Genomic DNA, 26,199 nt, shown 5'->3' with positions numbered 1-26,199 from the left:
TTTTTAGTTACACTAGTCAAGAAAAAACAAGGACACAAATTACCAAGGGGAGTAATGAAAGAAGGACACCGTTATCAATCCCACATACATTAAAAAGGCTTTGTCAGCCTACAGGAGGAAAAATGAGGCTTACAGAAGGATGCTCCTTCAGACAGAAGCGGCACTAAAAGCACCCTGAACCAGGCACCTGGGTGGCTCAGTCGGTTAAGGGTCCAAATTCGGCTCAAGTCACAATCTCACGGTTCGTGAGTTCGAGCCCCGCATCCGGCTTTCTGGTGCTTGCACTGAGCGCCCTTCGGATTTTCTGCCCACTCTCTCTCTGCCTCTTCCCCCACCCCAAATAAATAAAAACATTAAAAAAAAATAACAGCAGTGTGTCTTAGGGGTTTGAGAAAAGTAATGCCTACAACAGCACAAAAGGAAATGTCCTAAGATGGCTCTGTTGTGAGATTCTCGCCTTGCACATGAGGCAGTACGGTATTCGTTGAAGGTAGTCTGGGGTTAAGCTAAAGATAGATATTGTGACCCCTAGAGAAACCACCAGAAAGGCAAAAAGAAGTATAGCTAATAAACCAACTACCAAAAATACCCAATGAAATCCAACAAAGGGGAGGGAAACAATTTAGGAGTGGAAAAAAACTAAATCTATAAATCTGTAAGTGAGTAACTTGGGTTTTTTTTTTTTTTTTCAATGTAATGGAATGTTACGTAGCTCTTGGAAGTGTTCTAGAAGAGATTTAATGATGTGGGGAACCATTCGTGATATAATGTTTTTTTTGTTTTGTTTTGTTTTGTTTTGTTTTTAACGTTTTTATTTATTTTTGAGACAGAGAGAGACAGAGCATGAATGGGGGAGGGGCAGAGAGAGAAGGAGACACAGAATCGGAAGCAGGCTCCAGGCTCTGAGCCATCAGCCCAGAGCCCGACGCGGGGCTCGAACTCACGGACCGCGAGATCGTGACCTGGCTGAAGTCGGACGCTTAACCGACTGAGCCACCCAGGTGCCCCTGATATAATGTTAACATGTTAAAGTTTATTTATTTATTTTGAGAGAAAGAGCACGAGCAGAGGAGGAGCAAAGAGAGAGAATCCGAAGCAGGCTCTGCACGGTCAGCGTGGAGCCCGATGTGGGGCTCGAACTCATGAACCGCGAGATCATGACCAGAGCCAAAAGCAAGAGTCAGACGCTTAACCGGCTGACCCGTATAATGTTAACATTTTAAAGCTGAGCACACCACCTGCTTTTAAAACACTTTAGCCTCGGGGCATGTGGGTGGCTCAGTCGGTTGAGCGTCCGACTTCGGCTCAGGTCATGATCTCCACAGCTTGTGGGTTCAAGCCCTGCATCGGGCTCTGTGCTGACAGCTCAGAGCCTGGAGCCTGCTTCAGATTCCGTGTCTCCCTCTCGCTCTCTGCCCCTTCCCTGCTCGTGCTCGGTCTCTCTCAAAAATAAATAAAACGTTAAAAAAAATTTTTTTTGAAATATTTTAGCTTGAATGACTCTGCAAAAATATTTATAAGCATAGAAAAATACAACTGTAAGGAAATAAACTAAGTATAAGCGGTGTTTGTAACTGGGTGGCAAGCCGATGAGTGTTCATTCTTTCCATAAGATTTCTGTTAATTTTAGTAAGACGCAGCCTATCACGACATAACACGGGAGCCTTTGCGGGGCAGCCAGGCCAGCGTTTGGTCCTTGGCTGTCGCTTGCAGCTGAGGGACCTTTGGCAAATCAATTTCTCTGCATCCGTTGCCTCCTCTGTAAAATGGAGGGGACAGTGTCAACCACACGGTGTTTTGAAGGTCCGGGGAGACCATGTGAATAAAGCGTATAGCAAAGCGTTTGGCAACGGTGGTATTGAGGAATTCACCGATAACTCCGATAAGCAGAGAAAAAGAAGTTTCAAAGACAAAACTTGTTTTGAAAGAAACCCTCATTGGCCAGGGCAGGAGAGGGGAGATCAGAACCAGGGCAGGGTCCAGAGTAACCCGCACTCCAGTCTTCCCAGTAAAGCGGCTTCTGGTTGGGAGTATCAGGCACTCCCTCCTCAAGCTTAGGCCCCACACGATACTGGGTTATGAGAACCCCAGGCTGTCTTAGAGAATCCGGATGAAGAAACGCCACCACCACCATGGTGCGCACCGGGATGGGAACTGGGATTCTAACCCTGAAGCCCACTCCTCCCATCCCCCTGCCGCCTGCTTTCTTCTCCCTTCGCGTTTTTCCGGGAACGAGGCATCCCAACCAGCCCAAGGGCACCTGGCCTCTCTTCTGCCTATTTGTGCCTGCTGGGTCCCTGGGAGCAAGATTCTGATTGGCCCGGCTTGGGTCAGGTGTCCAGGCCCGGCCCAATGAGATATGGCTGAGGGGGCGGAGTCACTGCACAGACATGGCCGCCTTGGGCCTTGTTTTGTGTTGGAAGGATGGGGGGAAACTTGTAGGCCAGGTGGCCTCCCCCCGAGGGTTGACACTAAATTCTGTGGCTGTCCTTTTCTGTTCTCTGTTCAGGCTTTTCTTCTTAACTCAGGGTTCCTCCTCCTCCATAATTTGGGCCACATAAGGCCACCGTGCTGTGGTGGGGGAGCCTCCTGTGGGCAGTCATGGCCGCCATTCCCGGCTGTTCTCTGTGGGCAGCGGGCGGGACAGCTCCCCAGGAGGTCACCCAAACTCTCCTTGGTTCCCTGCGACATGGCACGGGGCCACAGTCGGTGACAAAATGCCAGGCTGACCCACGGGGCCAAATCTGGATTCTCTGGGGGGGTTTTGCGGGAGGAGAGACGGTCCGATCCTTCCAGATAAACAGGGTCCCCGGCAAAAGGTGGCTTTGGTAGCGCTTAAATCACAAAGGTTGGTCTAAGAAGGGCACCGCTGACTACACAGTCTCACACACACCCTCTCTCTGCAGAAATAAAGAAACAAAAGACTAATGTATCTCTTTTTAATTGTCATTTTACATCTCCCCACTGCAGCCACCCCCCCCTTCCCTTCCGTGCCCACTTCTGCAGGCTGCAGGGGAGCGGGGAACAAAGCTGGGGGCTGGCACCCCCACCAGGCTGCCAGCCCGGGAGAACAAGTCACAATTACAAATTATCACAACAATTAGCGCCTGTACTTGGGAGATGGGCAAAGGAGGCGGCCCAGCTCCTCATTGTCAACCGGTCTATTTGGCAGTGACCTTGCTCTGGAGGCGATGATATTCCTTCAGCCTGTAAACCAGATTCAAAACAAAGAAAAATGTAAATTAACAATAACAACACGCACTCGGTTCAATTAATTCGGGCCCAACCCGGGTGGCGGGGGGCAGCTGCTTGTTAAGATGTGTGTGTGTGTGAAGTTGTCTTCCCCCCCCCCTCTGTTCCCACTCCTGCCCCCGGCCCCTCCTGCCCTCCAATCAGGATAATGTAATTAATTTATCTTTGGGGGAAAACATTGCTTGGCATTGTTGAAGACAAAGCATTTAACTGGCAATGGGAGAGATGAAGAGGCCATTATGAAAACCCGATGTGTTTGGAGCCATTGAAAAAGGGTTTATAATCATAAAATACACGGGGCGAAGGAGGCGGGTTGGCGGAGGTGATTGTCGGAGCGGAGAGCGCCCGGGAAGGTCAGGCTGGATTCAGCGTCTCCCTCGGTCTCGGCACCCGGGACAAGAGCCTGGCTTTGGGGGAAAACGGTGGCTCTGTGCCCAGTGCATGTGTCAGGGAGACAAGAGAGACTCGTGCCTTCTACCCAACGCCAAGTCCCGAGAGAAGGAAGTTGGTGGCTAAGCACCCAGAGCTGGACAGACACACCTTCTGGACTCAGCAATATGGCTTCCTAGCTGTGTGACTGTGGGCACGTTACTTAACCGCTCTGGGCCTGTTTCTGGCGTCGCAGCTTTGTGTAAGAATTAAAGGAGACAAGTTAGGAGAGTGCCTTGGGAGTGGCTTAGTGTATGGTGACTGTTGGGAATAAATGACCCTGTTTGCCCTTGTACAGCCCGCCCCCCCCTGGGCTGAGCACGTGGTACCAGTTTCTGGGCTCTTCCTGTAGGCCAGGGTCTGGGCTGCCACCCCGGTGAGGTGGCTATGGTCAGTGACCCCACATGGTTCCCGGTGGTTCGGCAAGGGCTCTGAGACCGTACTGCAGAGCTCGGATTTGAACCCAGGTCTGAGTGGCTTCAGATGGTACTCGCTACCCCCGCTAGGCCATGGGGATCCACGTGGCCAGGGTGGTTTCCAGTTAGACCCGCAGCTCGGCTGTGGCGACGGGTGCCTTCCGGCCCGGCGACTCTCTGAGGCTCCTTTCTACCTCTTGGCCATTTCCCTTTCTAACCCACCCAGGCAAGGGGCTCCTAGCGGAGTCCTTCTTGCAGCTGGAGAGGGTGGGAGTAAGTGTCAGAGGCAAAGGGCAGGACCCGGAAACATGGAACCTAAGTATCCAGGACCCTCTGTGGCTCTTGGCTGTGCCTTCTGCCTCTTTGAGCATAGGAACAGGCTGGGTCCAAAGCAGGCACTGCAGACGCCATGGGCAGGGGGACAGAAAGGTGGGGCTTGTCTAGGAAAGGGCAGCTGAGGTCCTGTCACTGCCTGCTGCCCACACCTGGGGCGGGTGGGTGTTGAGGACCCATCAGGGCCCGGAGCCGCTCACCTGAGGGAGTTGATATTGATGAAGCCGGTGGCATCGATGGGCTCATAATCGCCCTGCACGTTCATGCTGCAAGGAGACAGTAGAAGCCTGTCAGCACAGCCCCCCGATGTCAGAGGATCTCTGGGGCTGGGCACAGCTCAGGCTCCCGGATACCCGGGGTATGTCTGCCCTGCTGGCCCAAACTTTGGCTTCTCGTTGCATTTCTGTCCCAATTCAGGAGCCCGACTACGGGCCAGGCACCGTGTCCGGGGCTGGAGAGCGGGGAGCCTCATCCCTGCTACACGAAGGGGCAGGTAGGGTCCCGGCAAGACCCTGCCTAACCCATCCACGAACCTGGTGCCCGCCCCACGCCAGCTGGCCACCAGAAGTGCCTGGTTAACCACTGCTGTTACCAGTGTCTCCCTCCCCCCCCCCCCCCCATCTACAACCTTCATCTTCCAGATTCGACCTCTCTGGGGCTGTTTTCACTTCCCTAGCTTCCAAAGCCCCTCCCAACCACAGTCCTTCAGGGCAGGGTGGGGGTGGGGTGGGGAGGGGCCTGTCTCTCAGCTCTGCCGCCCCTCCCCCCCCCCCCAACATGGAGCTTAGGGCAAATATTTCTGTTCTTTGAACTTCAGGCTTTTACTTGCCAAACGGGGGCTCTCAATGTCATTACTTGGCTCCGCCCGAAATGGTGTCACTGCACCTCATGGCAAGCATTCACTGCTACTTGTATCATTCATTCACTCATTCATTTATTTGGGGATCTTCTAGGCACCCAGGACCCGCAGGTGCCGAGGAAACGAGGAAACCGAGAGGGAGACGAGAACAGGGCCCGCGGGGCGTGGGTGGCGCAGAGACGGGAGCACTCAAGCACCCACCTGCCTTCCTTAACTGTGACTGTGATAAGCTCTTTGAGGACAAGTTCAGGGGCGCTGCGGTCTCAGATCTGTCTCCACACGGCCGCCCTCCAAGGCCCCCCCCCCCCCCCCCCCCCCCCCGCCGTGGGCAGAGGACCCTCCTCTGTTTCTCACGCATCCTGCTCTGAATCAGCCCCTTGTCTTCACGTCTCCAGAACTCCAGCCTCGGGACAAAGCAGTCTCAAGGTTCTCAATGACAAGGGGGGCGGCCTGTCCCCTCGGGAGCCCTTCTCCCCAGGGGTGAGATCGGGGAGGAGGAGGGCAGAGGAGAATCTGCGGGTGTTTTCGCCCTAAGGCTGTGCCTCTGGCTGGCTCTTTGTGGACGTGGGCTTTTTCCAAGGACCAATGGGGTCTCTGGGCTCCGCTGTCCTGAAACTTGTTCAGGACGTGGGCTCTGTTGCCCGACCCACACCATGCCCTTGCCCTGACCTTCAGGGGGCTGTGAAGCTGCCCACGAACTCCCACCCCTCCCTTCCTCCTCACCTCCGCTGGCCCCTCCAGGTCTCAGGTGGCTGAAGCCACCGGGAGCCGACCAGCAAGTTCCCCTGTAAGGGGGAAGCTGACAGACTTCGGGGGGCTGCCTCTTGCCCCCCACCCCTGACTGGGCGGAGAAAAAGCCGGACCAAACTAAAGCATCACCTTCCACGGATCCCTTTTACGGACTTTGCCCTGGATGATAAATGAAGCTTACCCCTCCCCCCACCCTCCCCCCACAAATTGTGGAACACGTGGCCACCGATCCCCTTCAGAAGGACCCCTGTGCTCGGCCCAGGGAGAAGCCAGGGCTCCGAGCTTCCAGCTCCCCTCCACGCACACCTGCCTTTGCGACACCATCTCGTTGCGCGTGTCAAAACAAACTTTCCCACTCCCCTCTCCCCGTCGGCCCGTCCACCGGCCCCAGCAGCCCCTGCAAAGGGAGGCCCACGTCCAGGGACCAACTTGTCCCGCAAGGCTGCCGAAGAGTTTCCGAGAGGTGTTTCTCAGGAGCTGAAAAACCTCTTTTTAAAATCGTGGTTTGGGGTGGGTGGGGGGGGGGGTGGTGGAAAAAGAGTTTACAATGATTTTTTTTTTTTTTTTTTTTACCTCCCCTGACGGTCTACAGAAAACCTCTGTGCTTTTATTTTTGTTCATTCGAGTGGCTCTGACCTGCTCTATAATTACGTTACTTTCTACCTACTGTGCCTCGGCATTTCCAGCCCTGCTACCTCTCACGGCTTCCTCGCTGGTCCCTGTGACGCTGTCATTCAAGGGCTTTCAAGTCAGCGATGTAGAAATCAAAAAGAAAGGGGAAATGGTCGGAGACACAGTGAGAATAAATGCGCCTGCTTTTCTCTCTTTTTTTCCCTTCCCCTTTTTACTTTCTTCATTTAATCTCCCTGAGTGAGGCTGTAAGGCTTAATGAAGGGTTGGGCAGATTATTAGAGGCTGTTGATTCGGAGGGGGAGGGAAGAAAGAGCCAGAGAGAGAAAGAGAGAAGATAATTTGACATTTACCCCGACTGATCTAAACTGATTCGGTTATATTTATGGTTTATAGAGTGTTTAGAAAAATGGAAGGGGGGAGACGCTCAACACGGCTAGGAGAAGGGAAAGAGAAAAATAATATTGGCTGCCAAACAAAACTCACACACTAATTCCCAACGGGCCTCCCCCCCCCCCCACCCCGGGGGCGACCTAGGCCTGGGACTTGAGTCGAGGGAGTGGGGGGGCTGTCTGTCCCCACCTCTGGTTTGGCCAGATGACCTCCAAAAGGGATGCCTTGGTCATCGGCGAAGGCCATGCTCTCCTACACAAGTGGAGGTGCAGCTCAAAGGCAAAGGCTGCCTTTGACCCGGCCCACCTGGGCTCTGCAGCCTGTCCCCCGGGGCCTTGTCAGCACCCTCGGCTTGGCCTCAAGATCCCTCCTTGGCTCCCTTGCCCTCTCAGTCTGATCCTAGCCCCCAGCCAGTTTCCTCCTGGCTTCGGAAAAACATCTAGCTGTCCACCACTCTCCACTGTCTTCAACCCAATTTCTCCTCCCCTCTAGACCCGTGTGTCCAAGGGTTGACCAGGTACTCTCCTGGTCAGTCTCAAAGATGACTGACCCTCAGGGTGTCTGAATCCAAATGCACGCTCTTTCCTCAAGAATTGCCTCAACCCAGGACTTGCCACCGAAGCGCGCCCAGCTGTTCGTGCTGGGTGATTCATACCTCCTCCTCATCTTCTTCCACGTCCAAGCCCTTTCGATTCTACCTCTTTTATTTAAGTTTTTTAAGGTTTATTTATTTATTCTGAGAGATAAAGAGTGCATGCGGGAGGGGCAGAGACAGAGAGAGAGAGAGAGAGAGAGAGAGAGAGAATCCCAAGCAGGCTCTGCACCATCAACACAGAGCCCGACACGGGGGTCTCAATCTCATGAACCTGGAGATCATAACCTGAGCTGAAATCAAGAGTCGGAGGCTCAACCGGCTGAGCCACGCAGGTGTCCCTCGATTCTCCCTCTTAACCATTTGTCACATCCTTCTGCTTCCCTCGGTCTCCAGGACCATCAGCCGGGTCCCAGCCACCGGCATGTCCCATGGGGTGCTTTACGTGCTCTACCCTTGCTCATTCCCTCCTCGCCCGAATCCATTCTCCAGGGCAGCCAGAAAGGGACCCTTGGGAAACAAAAGATCTGATGGGTCCTTCCCTTTAAGATCTGGCTCCGGGAACCCCATGCTCTGGTCCCTGGCCCCCATGCTCTGGTCCCTACCAGGCTTCTGGTAGTGCCTGGAATGTTCTAGGCTCTTCCCAGGCCCAGAACCTCCCTGGAAACTTGCCTGCTGCCTCTCCACCTGGTTAGCTCCTGTCTTTTGGAGGCCAGCTCCAAGGTGACTTCCTCAGGGAAGCTTCTCCACACTCTACCCAGAGTACCCTGCACCTCGCCACAGCCCAACACCCCCTTTCCTCATTCAATCGATCATTGGATTGGTGCCTTTCTCCCCATCTAGACTGTAAGGGCCCCGAGGGCAGAGGCAGCATGTCTGTTCTCTTCGTGACCGTCTCCTCCGTGCCCTGCTCGTGCTCATCTTTGTTGAGAAAGCCCGTCAGAAGAGACACTGTCTGTTCCCAGCTGGGGCAGGTGTAGGGCACCTACCTCACCAGCTCCTCGTTGTAGAGGGACAGTGGGGACTCCCGGCTGAGGATGTACACTTGGCCCTTGAAGACAGACACCTGCACTCTCCCTTCCACGCGCTCCTGGGACTTGGCGATGCAGTGGCGGACGAATTCACACTCAGGGCTGTGCCAGAAACCTGCAGCGGGGACAAAGTGAGGGTGCTAGGGTGGCCCACGGCGCTGGGGTACCGCACGCCTCAGCCCATCATGGTGGACCTCGGGGGCGGGTCGGCCCTGTTCGCTGCCGAGTCTCGGCATGACGCACACTTGTGCATAAGCCCGCAGGCCGGGCCTGTGCCCCTGCAGGTCTCTTGTGGGTAAGGAGGTACCCTTGCCATGGTCAGGAGGAGGGGAGCTATAACCCTCTGCCTCATGCCAGACATTCAGGGAGCACGACGGGCCAGGCACTGGGGACACGGCGGTGAAGGGACGCTTGCCCGCTGGGAGCTCAGTCTCATGAGGACGGCGGACAGCGGTGGGGCAGGAGGCCTCCTGAGACTCAGGCGTGTGTGTGACCCCAGCCTGAGCAATGGAAGCACCCAGCACGGGCAGATGGATGGTGGCTCGGGTGCAGAAAGGCCACATGTGCGTGGCCTTCACCTCTCTGCCTCTGTTTCCCCATGTCTGGAGTTGGGGTGACACAAGATCACCCTCCCAGGACTAGTGGGCTTCTTGGGCGTGGAAGTCCTGGGCGTCCACACACTGGCGTCCTGGCCAAGAGCCAGTACGCATCCCCCCCCACTCCCTGGATGTCAGTAACCTGTCAACATACTGCTAATATTTGCATATGCAAATATTTTTATGAATGAAGCACGGGTGTCCTGGACTGGCTCTTCGAATGGGCATAAACAGCCCTACGAGAAAAACTCTCTTAGCCTCTCTCTTCTCTGGGTGAGCAAGTAAGGCTCAGGGAAGTCGAGGTTTCTCCAAGGTCACACCCAAGCAGACCCGGAGGGGACTGGGTCTGCCCTTAGTTCCCAAGTTCATGATAATCTTGGAATTTTCCTGTCCCGGGATGGAACATCCACCGGCGCACAAGGTGCCTGAGAAACGTGCCGCCTCCCCCGCCCCCAAGCTCTGACCCCCGGAGCCCTAAGGCCAGCGAAGGCCATGTGCTCAGTCCCCAGGCTGCCCCAGGGCCTGTATCTCAGCCCCAACAGGCTCAGACCTGCAGACAGCTATCTCCTCTCTGGTCCCTGTGGAGGGCGGGTGGCCGCGCGGGCAGGATTGGGGGAGGGACAGCTCAGGCGGTAGGGTTTCTTTGAAACGGAGCCGGGAAGGTGACCCCACCTGGGCAGCTGTGGGGCCAGATGGTGCCCGATCTCCTGCCCTGATAAAGGGCCAGGTCAGCCCCGGGTCTGCAGCTATTGTTGGAGGCCGGGCCTGGGGAGGGGGGGGGGGCACCTGCTGAGGCTCTCCGTGGGAAAGCGGAGCAGGCCTTCTCCAGGATGGGGTCCGGTGGCTTGCAGAAGTGGGGGAGGGGCCAGGCAGGGAGAGAAGAGACTGGGTCCTCGCTCTCCAGCCACCTGTCACTTGGGTTCACCTCCGCGCTGACACGCTGACAAGCAATGCAACTTCTCTGCCCTTCGGTTTCCTCGTTTGTACGGTGAGAGAGTACTAACCATTCTCCGGGGGAGTTGTGTGGTTTCAATGACAGGATGGGGACCGAACACTAAGCATTTTAAATCCCAGATTTGAACTCGGCCTCCGCCAGCCCTCACTGCACACAGGGAGACAGAAACCCAGAGAGGAAGAGGCTGTCCCAAGCCACAGTCAGATCCTGGAGAGTGCTCCCGACTCTGGCCCAGACCCCCGTGGGAGGGGACGCTGATGTCCCCCGCGCCCCTTCCCTGCCATGCCCCAGGGGCTTGGCCATCTTTCTAAGTCAGGATGATTAGACCTTTACGCTCTCAGGCTGGAAGACAGAGCCAGAGATAGGGGGCTGAAACCCACGCGGGAAGACCCGGCCTGGGCTTTATCTCGGGACCTCCCCACCTCTACTACGTGGCAGTCTTGCACTCAGATTTCTTTTCCCAGCGGACCCAGACTGGGGAGAGGGGCAGTGAACTTGGTGCGTTGCATGGGCATCTCAGCTCTGGGCTGGGCCAGGCACTGTGCCAATCGGGATGACGGCCCTCTGTACGAGGGGTGCGTTATACCCATTTTTCTGCTGAAGTAACTGAGGCGAGGGGAGAGGAGGTGAGCTTATGTGCCCTAAAGGAGATGGGTCCTGAAGCCGGGATCCTGCCAGGGTGACCCTGTGGGTCGGGACCAGGGTCTGCGCCTGGAGGGAGGGGATCTGTACAAGCCCATAGGGAGATTTGGGGATGGGGTGAGGAGACGGAAATGAACAGTGGTCAGTCACCAGGCCATCTAGGAGTGGGGCTGAGGCAGAAGGGCTCCCTCGTGCCTCAGTCTCCCTGTCTGTGCTCCGGGGAAGCCGAGTGGCACAGCAGAGTGGCTATATGACTGAGCTGTTAGAATTAGGAACCGTGAAGAGTCCTGGCCTGGTGCCCTGAGTTTTACAGGAGGGGAAATTGAGGCTTGGGGTAGACAGACCTACTCAAGGTCATCAAACCAGCCAGAGGCATGGCCCTGGTCCCTGCCTCTATCCTGGGAAACATGCCAGGCATTTGTAGTTTTCAATACACTTTGCAGTAGCAACCCCCCCCCCGTCCCCACCCCCGCCATGCCAGGCCCTGTTCTAGATGCTTTACAAATGTGCATGCATTTAGTCCTCACTATTTATGTATTATCCCCACTCTTCAGATGAGGAGACTGAGGCACGGGGAGGTTCAGTAACTTGCTTAAACCCGGGGCACCTGGGGCATCCGGGTGGCCCAGTCGGTCAAGCCTACGACTTCACTCGGGTCATGATCTCGCGGTCTGTGAGTTCGAGCCCCGCCTCCAGCTCTGTGCTGACAGCTCAGAGCCTGGAGCCTGCTTTGGATTCTGTGTCTCCGTCTCTCTCTGCCCCTCTCCCGCCTCCCCCCTCCCCCCGTGCATGCTCCGTCCACCCCACCCTTGATCTCCCTTTCCTAAGGGCCCCAGCCCACTTTCCCTGCCCCCCACGCCCCTCCTGCCTCCTGGGATCTACTGGAGTGGCTGAGCACTTGCCCTCCGAAGCTGGCCTGTCCCGGGCTCAAAGCCACCACTCGTCAGCCGTGAGACCGTTCAAGTGTCTTCACCTCTGTGCAGCCAAGATGAGGTGATACCCGTGAGGGCCCAGCTCGGGGCCCCTCGGCAAGAGGTAGCAGCCCTTCTGTGATGAGAAGGGAGGTGGCTGGCGACTGGTGGCTTGCCCCCGCTCGGCCTCCCCGCAGCAGCCGGGGCCTCGGAGCTAGCAGCCCGCCGCCCAGGCCAGGTGCTCTCCCCCACTGGCCTGCCATGCTTCACGACTCTCCTCCTTTGTAACCAGAAGCCACCTTCCAGCTGAAACCCTGCCGAGCAAGAGAGCCCGCAGGAGACAATGGTATTTAAACACCTGTCTCTACCTGGGAAGGAGGGGGACCCGAGTCCCCTTGAAGCCCCAAGATGAGTTACAGTGGTTAGGAGCTTTCAAAGGAAATAAAACCTCCGGGTGGAGGAGAAGGGGGTGAGTAGGAGCCGCGGAGTCTTATCCCAGGTAGGGATTATTAATGTTCACTCTCCAGGGTCCCCCTGACGTCCAGGACCCCATAGGTGTCAGCAGCAGCCGGTCCCCTGCCACAGTTCAGAGGGGCTGTTTGATGTGATGTGGTTTCTCACGTTAAGGAGCCGGTGAATGTCATAGAGCGGGGTCGGCAAACATCTTCCGGAAAGGGCCCTGAAGACAGTAACTATTCCAGGCTCTGCGGGTCGTGCGGTCTCTCTCACAACTACTCAGCGCTGCCATTATCTCTCAGAGGCGGCCAGAGACAACATGGGAGCCAATGAGCACGGCCGTGCCCCCAAAACTATTTATGGACGCTGAAATCCGAATTACCTGTCATTTTCCTGTGACGTGAAAGAGTGTCATTAACTTTCCCCCAACTATTTAAGAAGTATAAAAAAAAAACAAAAACAAAAAAAACTAGGTTCCCCTCAGGGGCTGAACAGGTATGGAAGATGGGCCGGACCTGGGGACCAGTGTTTTACAATGTGGATTCCAACTCTGGGACGACAGATAAGGCACGGAAACCCGAGTCTCAACTGTAAATCGGGGGCCCACCCATACCGCGCGCTAATGTCATTCCGAGCGTGGGTTAGTGACATCTGGCTCGTGCGATGCCCGGACCTGGGGCCGAGTTCTTGGTCAAGGCAGCCTTTCCCTCGCTTGAGGTGGTTCCAGGTTCTGCCTGGAGACAGCCTGACCTGGGGCCAGACCCACCTAGGCCACCTCCGGTTGTGTCATTTTGTACACGGTCCTTTTCCTCTGAGCCTCAGTTTCCTCGTCTGTAACAAGAGCTGGCCGGAGCCCTCCTAGGAACGTGGGGAGGGACTCCCGGGGATGGCTGGGGTCCCCACACAGTGCCTGGCACGCGTGCCGCGTAAAAGTCGGCCACCCCAGGGATGATGCGTGACGCTTCCCTGGCCCCCGCTGACGTCACGCGAATCACAGGTGGTGGAGCGGCTGGACATCCTGGGGGGACTGACACGTTCCCCTCAACACCCTGCGAGGAGGGCAGGTTCTGGCGCCCCCGCCCCCCTCGCTCCTTGTCCCCTGGCCTCGCCTGACCCCCTTCAGCCTGCATCCTTCGGGCTCTCGCGAGGATGGCGGTGGGTGGAGCGGGACCGGAGGAGGGTGCTGTTTGCTTAGGGAGGGGAGGGCAGCGGGGTCTACGCACCCGTATATACCAGCTCGGCGAATTTCAGGCCCAGGCCCTGTTTGATTTTGCGCACTTCCCGATCCATGGTGAAGGCCTCGATGTCTAAATGAGCATGGTAAAGGACCGTCCCTGCTGGGGTCTCGTAGATACCTAGCCATTTTTCCAGGCAGGGGGAAAAGGAGAAAAAAAGAGAGAAACGCATGAAACCCAAACTGTCAGCAAATGACAAAAAAATGGAAAAAAAAAATAATGACTCGTCTGACAGGAGACAAGCCGGTCGGACCCATTCACTCCCAGCTTGCCGCAAAACGCTCCTGTCATTATGCTCATGCTGGGGCCACGACAGTCCACTCTGCGGCTTGCGGAGAAAATGTCTGGATCCCCCCTTTGAAGAGGCCCTCAGACGTTGGAAAATGACAGGGTTTCGGAGCTGTTCCCCCCTCCCTCCCAACGCGTGCCCACCGGCCCGCGGCTGAAAACCTATAATTAAACCAACCACAGTGGAGCCCGGGGCCCCAAATATCCCTTCCTCCCTTCCACTGGGGGAGCCAGGGGAGGGGACAGCTGTGCACACACATGCCACCTTCAGCCAGAGGCTCCCTTATAAGTCACGTCTCTGCAGAGAAGCCCTCACCTCTGGGGTAGCCGCAGAGGGCTCGGCGGTATTCCGTGCTGGCCCCATGCACAGATGGGGAAACTGAGCCTGGGAGGAGAAAGGACGTGCCCAACGTGGGGCCACGTCCCTGACCAGTGCTGTCGGCTGCCCTGTGGCTCAGCTGGCGGTGGGGGCCCAAACCCAGAAGGTCGTGGGGAGGCTGGTCTTGCTCAGGGCCCCCCCGTCCCTATTACGTCAGGCCCAGCCCCTCCGTTTCCTAAACAGCCTGCTTGGACCAGACGGTCTCCGAAGTGACACTGAGGCGCCTGGCCCCGAGCTGAGCGCGGTCCCGGGAGGAAGGTGTGATTCACAGATTCCTCCCTAGAGGGGAGGACACCGCGGTGCCCAGAGGCAGGACCACCCGCGCGCGCACACGGTCAGACCCCCTCTTGCGGCGAGCAGTACGGCCTCTCGGGTGAAGTTCAGGGCAGTGCCTTGAGCTGACCACAGAGTCTGCTGTCCCGATGGCGGGGCCGTAAGCGTCCCCCTTCCGCAGATGCCTCTCCAAAAGGTTCCCCTCCTCCCACCGCATAACGTTCCGGTTACGTGTGACGCTTCCCTGATAATTTTGGTTATCCTCAAAACGTACCGCGGTCTCGCCACACTGGCTGCTCTAAAAACCAGAAAAGACCTGCACGGCCGTGTTCACCACGGCCAGAGGGCGGAAGCAGCGCGAATGCCCACCGACGGCCGAACGGCTCAACAAAATGTGGCAAACACACTCAGCAGAATTATTATCCGGCCTGAAAGAGGGAGGGGGTCTGACGTGGGATCCGGCGGGGATGCGCCCGGGGAACAGGGCACGAGGAGCGCCAGCCGGTCGCGGGAAGACAGATCCTGCACGGTTCCACTTTACGTGAGGCCCCCCAGAGTCGTCAAGTTCATAGGCACAGAACGCAGAAGGGTGGGCGCCAGGGGCTGGGAAGGAGGAGGGGCTGGGGGGGGGGCGCTGGTTTACAGGGTGAGGACGCTCCGGTTCGGGAAGGCGAAAACGAGGCTAGCGGTAGCCGGTGGGCCGGCTGCACAGCAGCGTGAATGTATTTGGACTGGACTGTAGGCTTGAAAATGGTTCAAATACACCTGTTAAGTGTATTGTACCATGGTTTCCAAAAAAAGGTTTCAAAAAGCCTCCCCTGCCCCGAGCCCAAATCAGAAAGGAGGTTGTTTTCAACCCTGGAACCCAAGGGGCCGAGGACACGGCTGAGTGCGCTGTCCCCGGCCAGAAACGCCCTCCTCCGAGAACCTGCCCGCCTTGGATCTTTCCGTCTGGGAGTCGCAGAAATGCCGGGGCGAGGACAGGCCCTTTCGGATCGCCGGTGCCCTGTTGTCCTAACTTTGAGCTGCAAACCTACTATTCAGATAGGCTTTGGCAGAAGCCCGGCCTTTAGAACACGCGGCCCAGGCCCCGCTGCGGGGAGCGGAGGCCCCTCTGAAAACGCTGGGCTCCACCAAGAAGTCCTTTAAATGCCAACCGGGTCCAACACCGCTTTTACAGAGGGGCAGGCTGAAGCCGGGGAGGGAGGGGACCTGCCCAAGGCGAGTGGGACCGGCACTGGACCTCCCTTCTCTGCCCCAGGCTGCTTCTCAGGGCCTCTGGCAAAGCAATCCCGTGCTTACCAGGGCGTGAAAGGGAACAGATCTGAGGAGTGGCTTAGGAGGAAAAGCCTGGGCTCTCACCCTGGCTCCGAGGTGTTCCCCAGTAGAAAAAAAGAGCCTCTCTGGGGTGTGTGTGGGGCGGGTGGTGAGTCTCTTATCTGCAAACCTCTGATATCCTGGTCTTGGGGGTGGGCACATCCATGTCAAAGCCCCACCTAGAGGCCAGGTGCTGATATGATCACAGTGTGCCACGAAGGAGCCTGTCCCATTCCACTTGTGTGGCCCTCAGGGCAAGGTCTACTGTCCTGCTCCAACTGTGACCTTTCAGGGGGGCAGGGGAAACGGCCTCCCCAGCAGGAAGACCCCACCATCCCAAGTTCACGCACCGGCCCCAAGCCCTGGAGTCCTGGGGAGTTGTTCAGACCCTCACTCAGCTTTTGGCAAACACAGTTCAAATGGGCTCGGGGCGGCCCCCAGCCACCAGCCAGAAAGGGCAGAAAGGCTGGTGGCGGATGGATGGCTGAGAAAAGCCAAGAGCATGAGAACGGGGAGCCACAGAAAACCTACGAGAGCTTAGCACAGAAGTTGGGGCAGTAAGGTACCACACACACACGTGGCTCCCAGTGGCCCCCGGGGCCACGGAGAAAGACCCGACAGGTTCAGCCGTCTGTTTACAAAGACAGACATGTTGGGAACACTGAGAAATGCCTGCCTCCAGGGGCACCCGTGTGGCTCGGTCGGCTAAGGGTCCCAGCTCTTAATTTCGGCTCAGGTCGTGATCTCATGGTCATGGAATCAAGTCCCATCCCACATCGGGCTCCTCGATGAGCGTGGAGCCTGCTTGGGACTCTCTCTCTGCCCCTCCCCCCTCTCAAAATGAATAAATCAACAACCACAACAACAAAGTCGGCCTCCGGAATGGCAGAGATGAGCACAATATTCAAGTGGCAGGTTTTCAACTATCCTAGAAACTTTAGCATCGGGAACATAGTAATTTTCCAAGAGCCACCTAAAGCAAGATACCGACAGAGGCTTTTACTGGCCTTTCGTCCGTCTTAGGCACAAGCTAAGAACTCGGTATTTATTGAATTGCAAACAGGCCTTCTAATGATTAGTTTTGCCACGCCTTGGAAAAACCCAGATACTTTCAAAGCCTATCCGTATATTGGCAAGGTCAGTCTCCATAGTGCCAGCCGGGGCGGGCCAATAGCTACAGCCCTGGAGCCCTTTTCCTTTCCGGCTCCCAGGGAACCTGACTCCTCCTTGCTTTTCTGTCTGGCTGGGCCAGGCATGGGGCGCAGTCCAAGCCGTATTTGCAAAGGGCTGAGGCTGGGGACCAGAAGTCCCACGGACAGGATATCTTCGCAGAGCTCCCAGCTCAGCTTTGCCGTGTGACCTTGGCCCACGTCAGTTGCCTCTCTGAGCCCCAAGCAAACTGCTCCTCCTTCCAACTTTCACGGGAGGCCTGCCTGGAAGGTGAGTGCCCAGGCACACCCACATCGCAGGTGCGCACCCTGCTGGCTTTGTCTCTAGAACACGGGGGGGGGGGGGGGGCTGACCCCACAGTATCACCTGAACAGCAGTCACGTGCGATACTAGGAGGACACCTAGACTGTCCAGCCAGGAAGACCTGTGACCTGCCCCAGGGCCACCTGCTGCTGGCCCAGGATAGCTGTTTCCCAGGAAAGGAGCAGAGAACGTGCCCGACGGCTGCGGGAAGCATCCGGGGCAAGAAGAAAAGCCATAGCCCCTGACACACAGCAGCACAATTAATATTCCTGCTCCCTTTCTTAGGTGTTAAAGTTAACCGTGACTGATCAAAAAGCTGTTTTCAGGTCGCTGCTGTCGTGTGTGCATGCGTGTGTGTGTGCGCGTATGGTGTGTGATAGGGAGAGAGAGAGCGTTTGAAAGATCTCCCCTCTCCTCTCCACAGGGGTAGGGGGTACAGATGATTTCTGTGTATTCCTTCTGGAAAAAAAAAAAATGACTTCAAAAAAAAAAAAAAACAGTGACAGAAACCTGATGCTAAAAGACTATGGATTTGGGGCTTTTGACAGTCGGCATACAAACCACTGCGCAAAAAGAAGGAGGAAATGACAGGTGAGTCGCTGTCGCGGTGGAAGAGACAACAGACATCTTCGCAGTGACATGCACAGCGGCTCCAAGTGTCTATTTTCATCTCCCCGTGTTTACAGGAAAAAGACAGGGGTGTCAACGGCTCTCTGCGGAGCAGCCTCAATCACACCGTAATTACTGCTGGGGCGGGGGTGGGGAGGGGATGGGGAAAAGGGCAGGGATCTAGGGGAGGTTGGCGGGGGTGGGGGGGGTGGGAGCGAGAGTGGACCGAGGAGGAAGTGGTGGGGACCAAAACACTTCTGATGCTGCTTCTCTGTTCCCGAGGCTGCCAGGTTAACCGGACCCGCACAGCTTGGCAGAACTGAGTGAGATCCACCAGTGAGCTGGGGTCCGGGGCAGCGGGTGGGGATAGGGGTGAGGGCGCCTGGACCAGAGGTGGTCTGCTTTGGGAAAGCAGGATCCAGAGGGAGAGATTTGCAAAGACCCGGGGAAGGGAGGCTGGCTGGAGCCCAAGGGCTCCCCTCTTAGGTACCAGGGCCAAGGACGGAGAGGGTTGCCATGGTAATGGGGAGGCAAATCATGGTGGGTCTCCAGCCGTCCTCTGTGCTCCTGGTGCCCTGCGAACCCCAGCCTGGTGAGCAGTGTGGGCCTCTGAGGGTACAGACATCTTTGTTGCATAACTCTCTCTCTCTCTCTCTCTCTCTCTCCTCTCCATCTGGAACATTCCATCTGAGCGGAGCCTCTGGGAGGCCTGGACAGGTGGGCAGGCAGGTGGGTAAGTGGGCGGGCAGCCCTTGGTTTTTCTTAGCCAGAAAGTGGAGGAATCGGGAGGAAGTGAGACAGGAGGGGAGAGTGGGAGAGAGATGGAAAGGGTGGAGGAGAGAGGGACAGGGGAGGGAAGAGGAGAAGCAGGCAATGAGGAGGAGAGGGAGGGAGTCCGCAGGGGGAAGAGGCAGCAGCAGGCAGAAGTGAGCCGGGGAGGGACAGGGCTGGGAGCGAAGAAGGGAGCCGAGGTGGCTGGAGAAGGAGAAGGTGAGCGGAAGGACAGGAGCTGGCGCCTTCCCCGCTCCCCTCCTGCCTGCCCTGCCCCCCTTCTCCTCCCCACTGATTTCATTTACTTCACTTAATTAGCCCCCCTCCAGAGTTAAAAAGATAATGTGATAATGACAACGTGAACAGCCACAATACAGCAAAAGCACTTCCGTCTGCAGCCTCCCCAGTCCCCTGCCCCTCTGACCCCATGACCACCCCAGGCTCAGGGCAGTGGCACTGCCCAGCTCCCTACCCAACTCCCCCCCCCCAAAAAAAAAGAAACCAAGCCCTTTAACGAATTTCAATTATGAGCTTTGTAAAATCAATACAAACGACATTTTCCCCTTGTACACGGAGCGACGGACAATAGCGTCTTCCTGTTCTGCCCTCAATATCGTTGACAATTAACAGCTTCTCCCATTACGGTAGACTTAATAAAGACCTTGTCGTGTGGACATCCCCAGCACCCTCATTTCCTCCCCCCCTGCTCGTTCATCCTCCCGACGAATTACTCAGAGTGGAGACGTAAAAACAGGACACCGCCCGAGAAATCGCGAAGCAGCTGTCTTCTCTCACCCCCTCTGATCCAAGTAAGAAAACAGGCAAATTACAACTTCCAAGGGGTAAGATCACCCAGGCTGGCCCCACCTTCGACAGCTGGGGCCACAGAGAGGGAAAGCCACTTGCTAAGGTCACACAGCAAGTTCTTGGGAGCCGAATGTCGACTGTCTGCTCCAAAGGCTCTACAGCTCTCGGGCTCAATTCTGTGCCTTTAGGGACGGCTCCCCACAGGTACACGCAGAGTACCCGGAGAGGCTAAGTCGCTTTCCCAGTGGTGATGGAGCTGAGACAGGGACTCACGTCTTCTATCGAAGCCCAGCCCTCCAATGTGCCTCCGTCAGGTCCCAGGGGCTCAGCTCCCCCTCAGACCTAACAGGCCATCTGGGGTGCCCCCTAACTTCTTCACTAATCCCCCCAGAATGTTCCACTCCACCTCTCTCTTCCACATCTACCCGCTGAAGCCCATTCTCCTGCCACCGTCTCCAAGGTGTCATTTCAGCATAGCCCCGTCTAGGCCTTCATTACTACCCCCTTCAAGTTTACTCGACTGTCCCTACTTTGTGGGATGCCATTTCACAGAGTGACCTCAGGCCAGTCCCTACCCGGAAGGTGATTCGTTTTCACCACAAGTGCCAGTCCTGGTCGGTTGGTGTCACTCTCCAAAGCACCGAGACACGTCCACAATCCACGAATGATGGCTCGGGAAGGTCATGACGGCAGGTGCCATAGAGGATGCCTCTGAGCCACACTGAGCTCCCCGAGGGCACAGGACACCTTTGACCTTCCAGCATGCCTCTGTGGCTGCTGTCATTTGTGGGGCACCTGATCCCACTATGCAACACGGCCGGAACCTGGGTGTGCCCCACCCCCGAGTTTCAGCTCTTGGCCTCAGCCCCACGCCTCTCTGGGTCTGGGCATCAGTCCTGGCCTTGGTTTCCCCTTCTGTCAAATGAAGGTTGCGGATCTGTGGCTCCCCAAGGTCCGCCTAGATCTGCCTCGCACGATTTTACATTGTGCTGTCTCCCAAGGGCAGACGGAGACAAAGGGACATTTAATTAGACGTTAATACAGGTAAGAGACAAAGGTAAGTGAGGATAAAAGGTAGCAGCTAATTAGTAATATTGTTCTGACAAGGCCTTCCCTGAGAGTTTCAATTAGGTTGCTTCTGGAAGATAGTAGCTGTGTCCAGGAGGGGAAAAAAAAAAAAAAAATCATGGGAAAGAGGCTAAGCAGTCACTTTGCCTCCCTCCTCCCCACACCTTTGGAGACACATCCAAACAGGTCATAGGCAAAAAGATCCGACCTCCACCCCCGTGCCTACCACGTCACACGTGGGCCAACCGGGGCCCCGAGCTGACAAGTCAGAGGTCACCGGGCAAGCCTGGGCGAGCCTGAGTGACAGCTCCCACACCCTGCCTCCCGGCCCAGCACGCTGTTCTGACAGCTGAAATCTGGCCATCAGCTCTCTGCATCTGAGAATCTTAGTAAAAATGTCCTAAAGGACAAAGTGCCGTGACTATCCCTTGGCCTGGCTGCCTTTGGCTTGTGTTATCTTTTTAAATTGGCCCGAAGAAGGGGCGCCTGGGTGACTCAGTCGGTTAAGCATCTGACTCTTGGTTTCTGCTCAGGGCATGCATGATCTCATGGTTTGTGGGTTCGAGCCCCACGTCCCCCCCTGCGATAGCAGTGTGGGGCCTGCTTGGGATTTTCTCTCTCTCCCCCTCCGTCTGCCCCTCTCATCTCGCACGCGTGTTCTTGCTCGTGCTCCCTCTCTCAGAATAAGTAAATGAACTTTTAAAAATAACATAAAATACGGGGCGCCTGCGTGGCTCAGTCGGTTGAGCGTCCGACCGGCTCAGGTCATGATCTCACAGTTTGTGAGTTCGAGCCCCGCGTCCAGCTCTGTGCTGACAGCTCGGAGCCTGGAGCCTGCTTCACATTCTGTGTCCCCCTCTCTCTCTGCCCCTCCCCTGCTCACACTCTGTCTCTCAAAAATAAAGATTAAAAAAAATTGTTTTTAATAAAAAATAACATAAAATAAATCGAACCTAAGCAAAGCAAGCTGAACATCTGTCAAAACAGGGGACCCCCCCCAAGCTCACCACCAGTATTTAAAAAATCAGGGGCTCGATTTGGGGGCTCTCACTGCTGCAAGATTTCCCTCTCCCTCTTAAAGTTCCCTAAGGAGGCAGCATTGCTTTATATCATATGCTGACAGACCCAGACCTGCGGGGATTTGAGATCCCCTTGCATGGGGAAACTGAGTCCCAGAGGGGAGGGTGTGGCCTGGGGACTGATCGGTCTGATGCCCCTGTGAGCGATGGCCGGAAAATCACAGGGCTCTGCTTACTAAAGAGAAGATACAGGCACCCGCTTGGTTGGGACCAACCTCTCTCCACTCCTGGGCCAGCCAAAGGCAGCTACGGGCCACCTAGCCGACGAGTCAGCTGCCCCAAACCCAGGCGCAGGCCCCCCTCGCATGACCAGCGCAGCCCATAGCGCCCACCCCTGGCAGGATTCCTGCCCTGCTGGGCTGGCGGCCTCCTCAAAGAAGCCTTAATGACTGTGAAATCGGCCCTGCATGGTCTGCCTCCAGACCTGGCCGACCCACCCAGGGCACAGGAGAGCCTGGCTTCCAGGCCCGTCCCTGGCCTCCCCTCGCCTCTGAGCCCCTCCTGGACCCCCAGCTTCCTCCTCACTCTTGGGACAGTGCCTCTCATGATGCCCTTGGGAGTCAGGGACACACGGCCCGCTATCCCCGCTTCACAGGGGAGAAACGGAGTCTGGCGGGGGGAAGGAACCTGCCCCGACGCCCCAATGGGATGGCGATCTGGGGGGGCTTCTGGAGTCTCTGGGAGCTGAGACGTGCCCCCGAGGGCGGAGAGCAGACTCACCTCGGGACTTCATCCCGATGAAGCGGTTCTCCACGATGTCGATGCGGCCCACGCCGTGCTTGCCCCTGTGGGGAGAGCGGGTTCTTGAAAACCAGATGCCGCCGCGAGGATGCGAGTCGGAGGCCGCCCTCTTGGCTGGGCTCTCAGCTGCGGGGCGCCAGAGCCACAGAGCCACATGGGGGGGGGGGGGTGCCCGACACCATCGCAGGATCCAAGACTCAAAGGACATCTGAGCCAAGTCACCTGCTTCAACCGCCCATTGCACAGGTGGGGAAACTGAGACCCCGAGGGTGGAAAGGATTGCCTGGGTCACGCAGTTGAGTTTGCCACTTGTTACCTCCGTCCTGAGGCCTTGCACGGCACCAGCCCTACCCCCTGCTCATCTTTCCTTCTGTCCCGGTCTCGGGTCGGACGGAGGGCTCAGAAGCTCAAACCAGGAGACCCCCCTGCCTACGGGCTGTGCCAACGGCCGCCGGCAGGACCCAGGCGCATCCCCCTTGGCCCCGAAGCCCCAGGCCGTGACCACCAGCCACAATGGCCTGTGCCAGGGCTTGCCCGAGATGGTGGTCTCCCAGGAGGCCGGGAAAGGCTGCGGGCACTCACGCGACTTCATTCAGGTACGTGAAGAGCTCCAGGGACGTGCGGTGGGTGGTGCCGTCTTTGACGTTGGTCACCTTCACGGGGACCCCTAGGGCAGGAGGAGAGGGCGGTGGGCCTGCGGGGCCGAGCTCGGAGGAGCCTGTGCCTGGCACCCCGCCCTCTCCCTCCACCCGCAACGCCTTAAATGGATGTGACAGATATAGACTCCAAATGACTCCTTGAAAAGCCCTGTGCAGGTTGGGGCCTGCTGGAGGGAGAGAAGGGGCGAGAACGCCCCCCAGAATGAAAGGGAAAATGCAATAAAAACGCGCCCCCCACCCTTCCCATTCTCTCTGTCCCTTTTGCATTTAGGGGCTGTGAAATTGGAACCAGCCCTGAACTAATTGAATTTCACGCTCCACCATTGTCTTTCGCCGGGCACCTTCTGTCCCACCAGCTACCCAGGCCGCCTGGCCGAGATGCGGAGGGGCTCGGGCTCGTGCACGCACATGCACATGCACACACACACACACACACACACACACACTCACACACACTCACAGCCCCCTGCCACGTCTGTCAGGTGGACCCCCCGGACCCCGCACCCCAGACCTCCACAGCCACAGCCATCCGATCGCCGGGGTAAAGGGGTGCCCGCTCCAGCAGGCGAGGTGTCGGGAGGTGTCCGTGAATTCTGAGAAGTCGGGGCTGGGGTGGCAGGAGGGCAGGAGGGAGGTGGCCGCTGCTCGGGGAGGGGCGGGCAGGGCCGAGTCAAGGGGGGCAGTGGGTGGGTTCAGGGTTGACTTTGAATAGCAAGGGGGCACTTTTCTGGAGCGGTGTGAAATGAGCAATGAATGTATCAGGGGGCTAACAAGAGAGCTGTAACAGTGACAAAGAAAAGCTGTTCAAAGTTGGCGGATAATCCCCCACCCATCTGCCCAGCTCATTACCATGTAGCCAGCGACCGGGGGCCAATCAGCCTCTATAGCGGCTTTCCAGTCTTTATTAGCCGGGCGCCGCTTGGAGGGGCTTCCCTCAAGGCGCTGTCACCTCGCCATTCTTCACCCCCATTTCCAGGGGTTTTATAACTTGGTTGTAAATTGCTATTAAATGTAAGTCTGCCCAATAATGAACCTTAAGCCCCTCTCGCCACTGCCCGCCTCTCCCCTCTCCCTTTCTCTCCCTCCCGGTCCTATTATGGCCTTCGCAGGGGCCTTGGATGGGGGCCTGCCCCAGAGAGGAGCTAACATTGTCGATGCTGCTGCCGGAGAAAGCCTCTTAGCCTTTAAAATAGTTAATAATTAGATTAAAACTTCAAATAAATTAACTAGAGAGTGAATGGGAGTAGTCGGGGACGGCTCCTCCCGTCTGTTTTTTTGTTGTGTGTTTTTTTTTTTTTCCAGACGGTTCCCCAAATCATTAAAATGGATCACGTTTCTTCTCCAGCTCAGCCCTTGGGGCTGCCCTATTTCTGGAAGAAAGGCTGCCAGAGCCTTGTGTCCGGGACCCCGCTGCCGCCTGCCCGCCTGCCTCCCACCCTCTCCCAGGCTCCCCGGCGGAAACTGCCGGAGGTGTTGCCTGGGTCCCCTCCTGCCACCTTCTTCGAGATGGTGCCCGGAGATACCCCACGCCTGCGGACCAGACCTGGGTCAGACAGAATGGGCACTTAGGGCTTCAGCTACCTGCGGGGGCGTCAGACCATGGGCCCTTTGGTTCCCAAGTGGCATGAAATTCAAGCGTTTGAATGGATGCGGGGGGGGCAATGAAGATGCCCGCTGGCTTGGCCAGGTTCCTGGGAAAGGCCAGGAGAGGCGGATGATCCGCGCACTAACAGCCTCTATTTCCCACTGTCTCGCTCCACACACCATACTCAGCACCTACGAGCATCATTTCCATGGCCTGTGTTATAGGAAAGTGAGCCCGAGGCCCAGAGGGGTGAAGTTGGCTGTCAAGGTCACACCAGCATGAGTGAGGCACAGATCTGAACCCCCACCTCCCCTTCCCCATCCTAGGTCTCTGAGGTGCCCTGGGAGGGACCATGTCCCTCTCCCTCCGCTCTGTTCTAGCCCAGGGAGTGGCCTTGTGGATGGACTGTCCAGCCTCTTTGTCCAGACTCAGGATGCCCCCCCCCCCTTGCTGGATCCTCTAGCTCCTGCCTAGCACCACCTCCAGGAAGCCTCCCCGATTTCTACAGCTGCCTGGGCAGGTCCTCTCCTTGGGTGCCCTGAGCCCTCACTCTGAGCCTGGTCCCGCCCTTCTCATTACCAGGCTCACCTTGCCTTCCCGTCTGTCCTCTATGGCAAGAGGTGTGCCTGGTGCCAGGCTCGAGACTGGGCACTCAGGCCGGGCCAGCAAACATGTCTTGCTGCTAGCGGTGAAGCTAGGGAGATCAGGACACCCACCCACGGCCAAAGCGAACAAGAGTGGTGGCAGCTTTGAGTCTGGGGTAGGGGGTGTGGACAGCATCGAGCCTAGGACTAGCTGAGGCTTTAGCTGTGGGGTCAGAGGGGCCCCCCGAGGCTGGCTCTCTAAGACCGGCCATTTACTGAGCACCTCCTTGGTGCCGGAACCCTGTAGCAGACACGTCCCTTTCAGACCTCATTCCATGCCACGAAAATGCCAGGCGGCGGATGCTTCTATCACCAGTTTACAGAAGGGGACACTGAGGCCCAGGATAGCTGAATGACTGCCCCAAGTCCCAAAGCAGCTGGCAAATGACTGCCTGGGGACTGGAATGCTGTCACGTCAGAGCTGGTGCCCATGAGCCCATGTGATGGGCCACTGAGGGTGCTTTTCTCTGAGGCCTGGGGGGCTTCCGTGGACCACGCCATCTGGGGAAGCGGGGGTTGGGAAACCTGAATTCTGGCTTCCGGGAACACAGGAGGGATGGAGAGGGCTCGTGCCCAGGCCTGGGCACAGGGGAAAGGAGCCAGGACCCCAGGGCCCCAAGAGCTCACCCCCTCGGGTCCCAACAGGCGGGCACCTACCTTTCTTGAACTCGATCTCAAGGATGTCAGGGCTGTTGGGGGCTTTGGTGGGGTCCTGGGTCTTTGTGTAGAGGCCTGGAGGCGCTTGGTTCTGATAAAAGACAGAAAGAGGTTGGAGGCCGGGGTGCCCAGAGCCAAGCTGTGCCCTGCCAGTCCCTGCACCCACCTCCCCAGAGATCTGCACCCCTTCTCCGGAACTAGGGGGCTACGGCCCTTGCCACCGCCTGGCACGGACCCATGGTCCTCCCAGCCCCCCAGCCAGGAGCCGGCCTCCCCCCTGCACCCTCCCACTTGCCAGGGGCCTGGGAAACAAAGGGCTCAAGAAATCAGACAATTTTTCCCCTCAACTTGATCTCATCTTTTTCTTCG

General features: G+C 57.1%; 1 protein-coding gene across 1 annotated transcript in view; it reads right to left on the bottom strand.

The window, feature by feature from the left end:
* Positions 1-3,010: 3,010 nt before the first annotated feature.
* ASS1 (argininosuccinate synthase 1) overlaps positions 3,011-26,199 on the bottom strand; it is a 46,710-nt gene continuing 23,521 nt past the window's right edge. Inside the window, exons 8-14 of the mRNA XM_047100274.1 lie at positions 25,831-25,921; positions 22,868-22,952; positions 22,265-22,329; positions 13,469-13,600; positions 8,644-8,800; positions 4,631-4,696; positions 3,011-3,207 (exon numbers count right to left, since the gene is read on the bottom strand). Coding sequence (XP_046956230.1) covers positions 3,162-3,207; positions 4,631-4,696; positions 8,644-8,800; positions 13,469-13,600; positions 22,265-22,329; positions 22,868-22,952; positions 25,831-25,921 — 642 coding nt within the window. The 3' untranslated portion in view covers positions 3,011-3,161. The remainder of the gene's footprint in view (positions 3,208-4,630; positions 4,697-8,643; positions 8,801-13,468; positions 13,601-22,264; positions 22,330-22,867; positions 22,953-25,830; positions 25,922-26,199) is intronic.

Source organism: Lynx rufus, unplaced genomic scaffold (assembly GCF_022079265.1).
Source record: "Lynx rufus isolate CCGP_SWC_20201006 ecotype Redwood Valley unplaced genomic scaffold, mLynRuf1.p SCAF_10, whole genome shotgun sequence".
Classification (NCBI taxonomy): Eukaryota; Metazoa; Chordata; class Mammalia; order Carnivora; family Felidae; genus Lynx; species Lynx rufus.
This window is presented reverse-complemented; position numbering and strand designations above follow the sequence as displayed.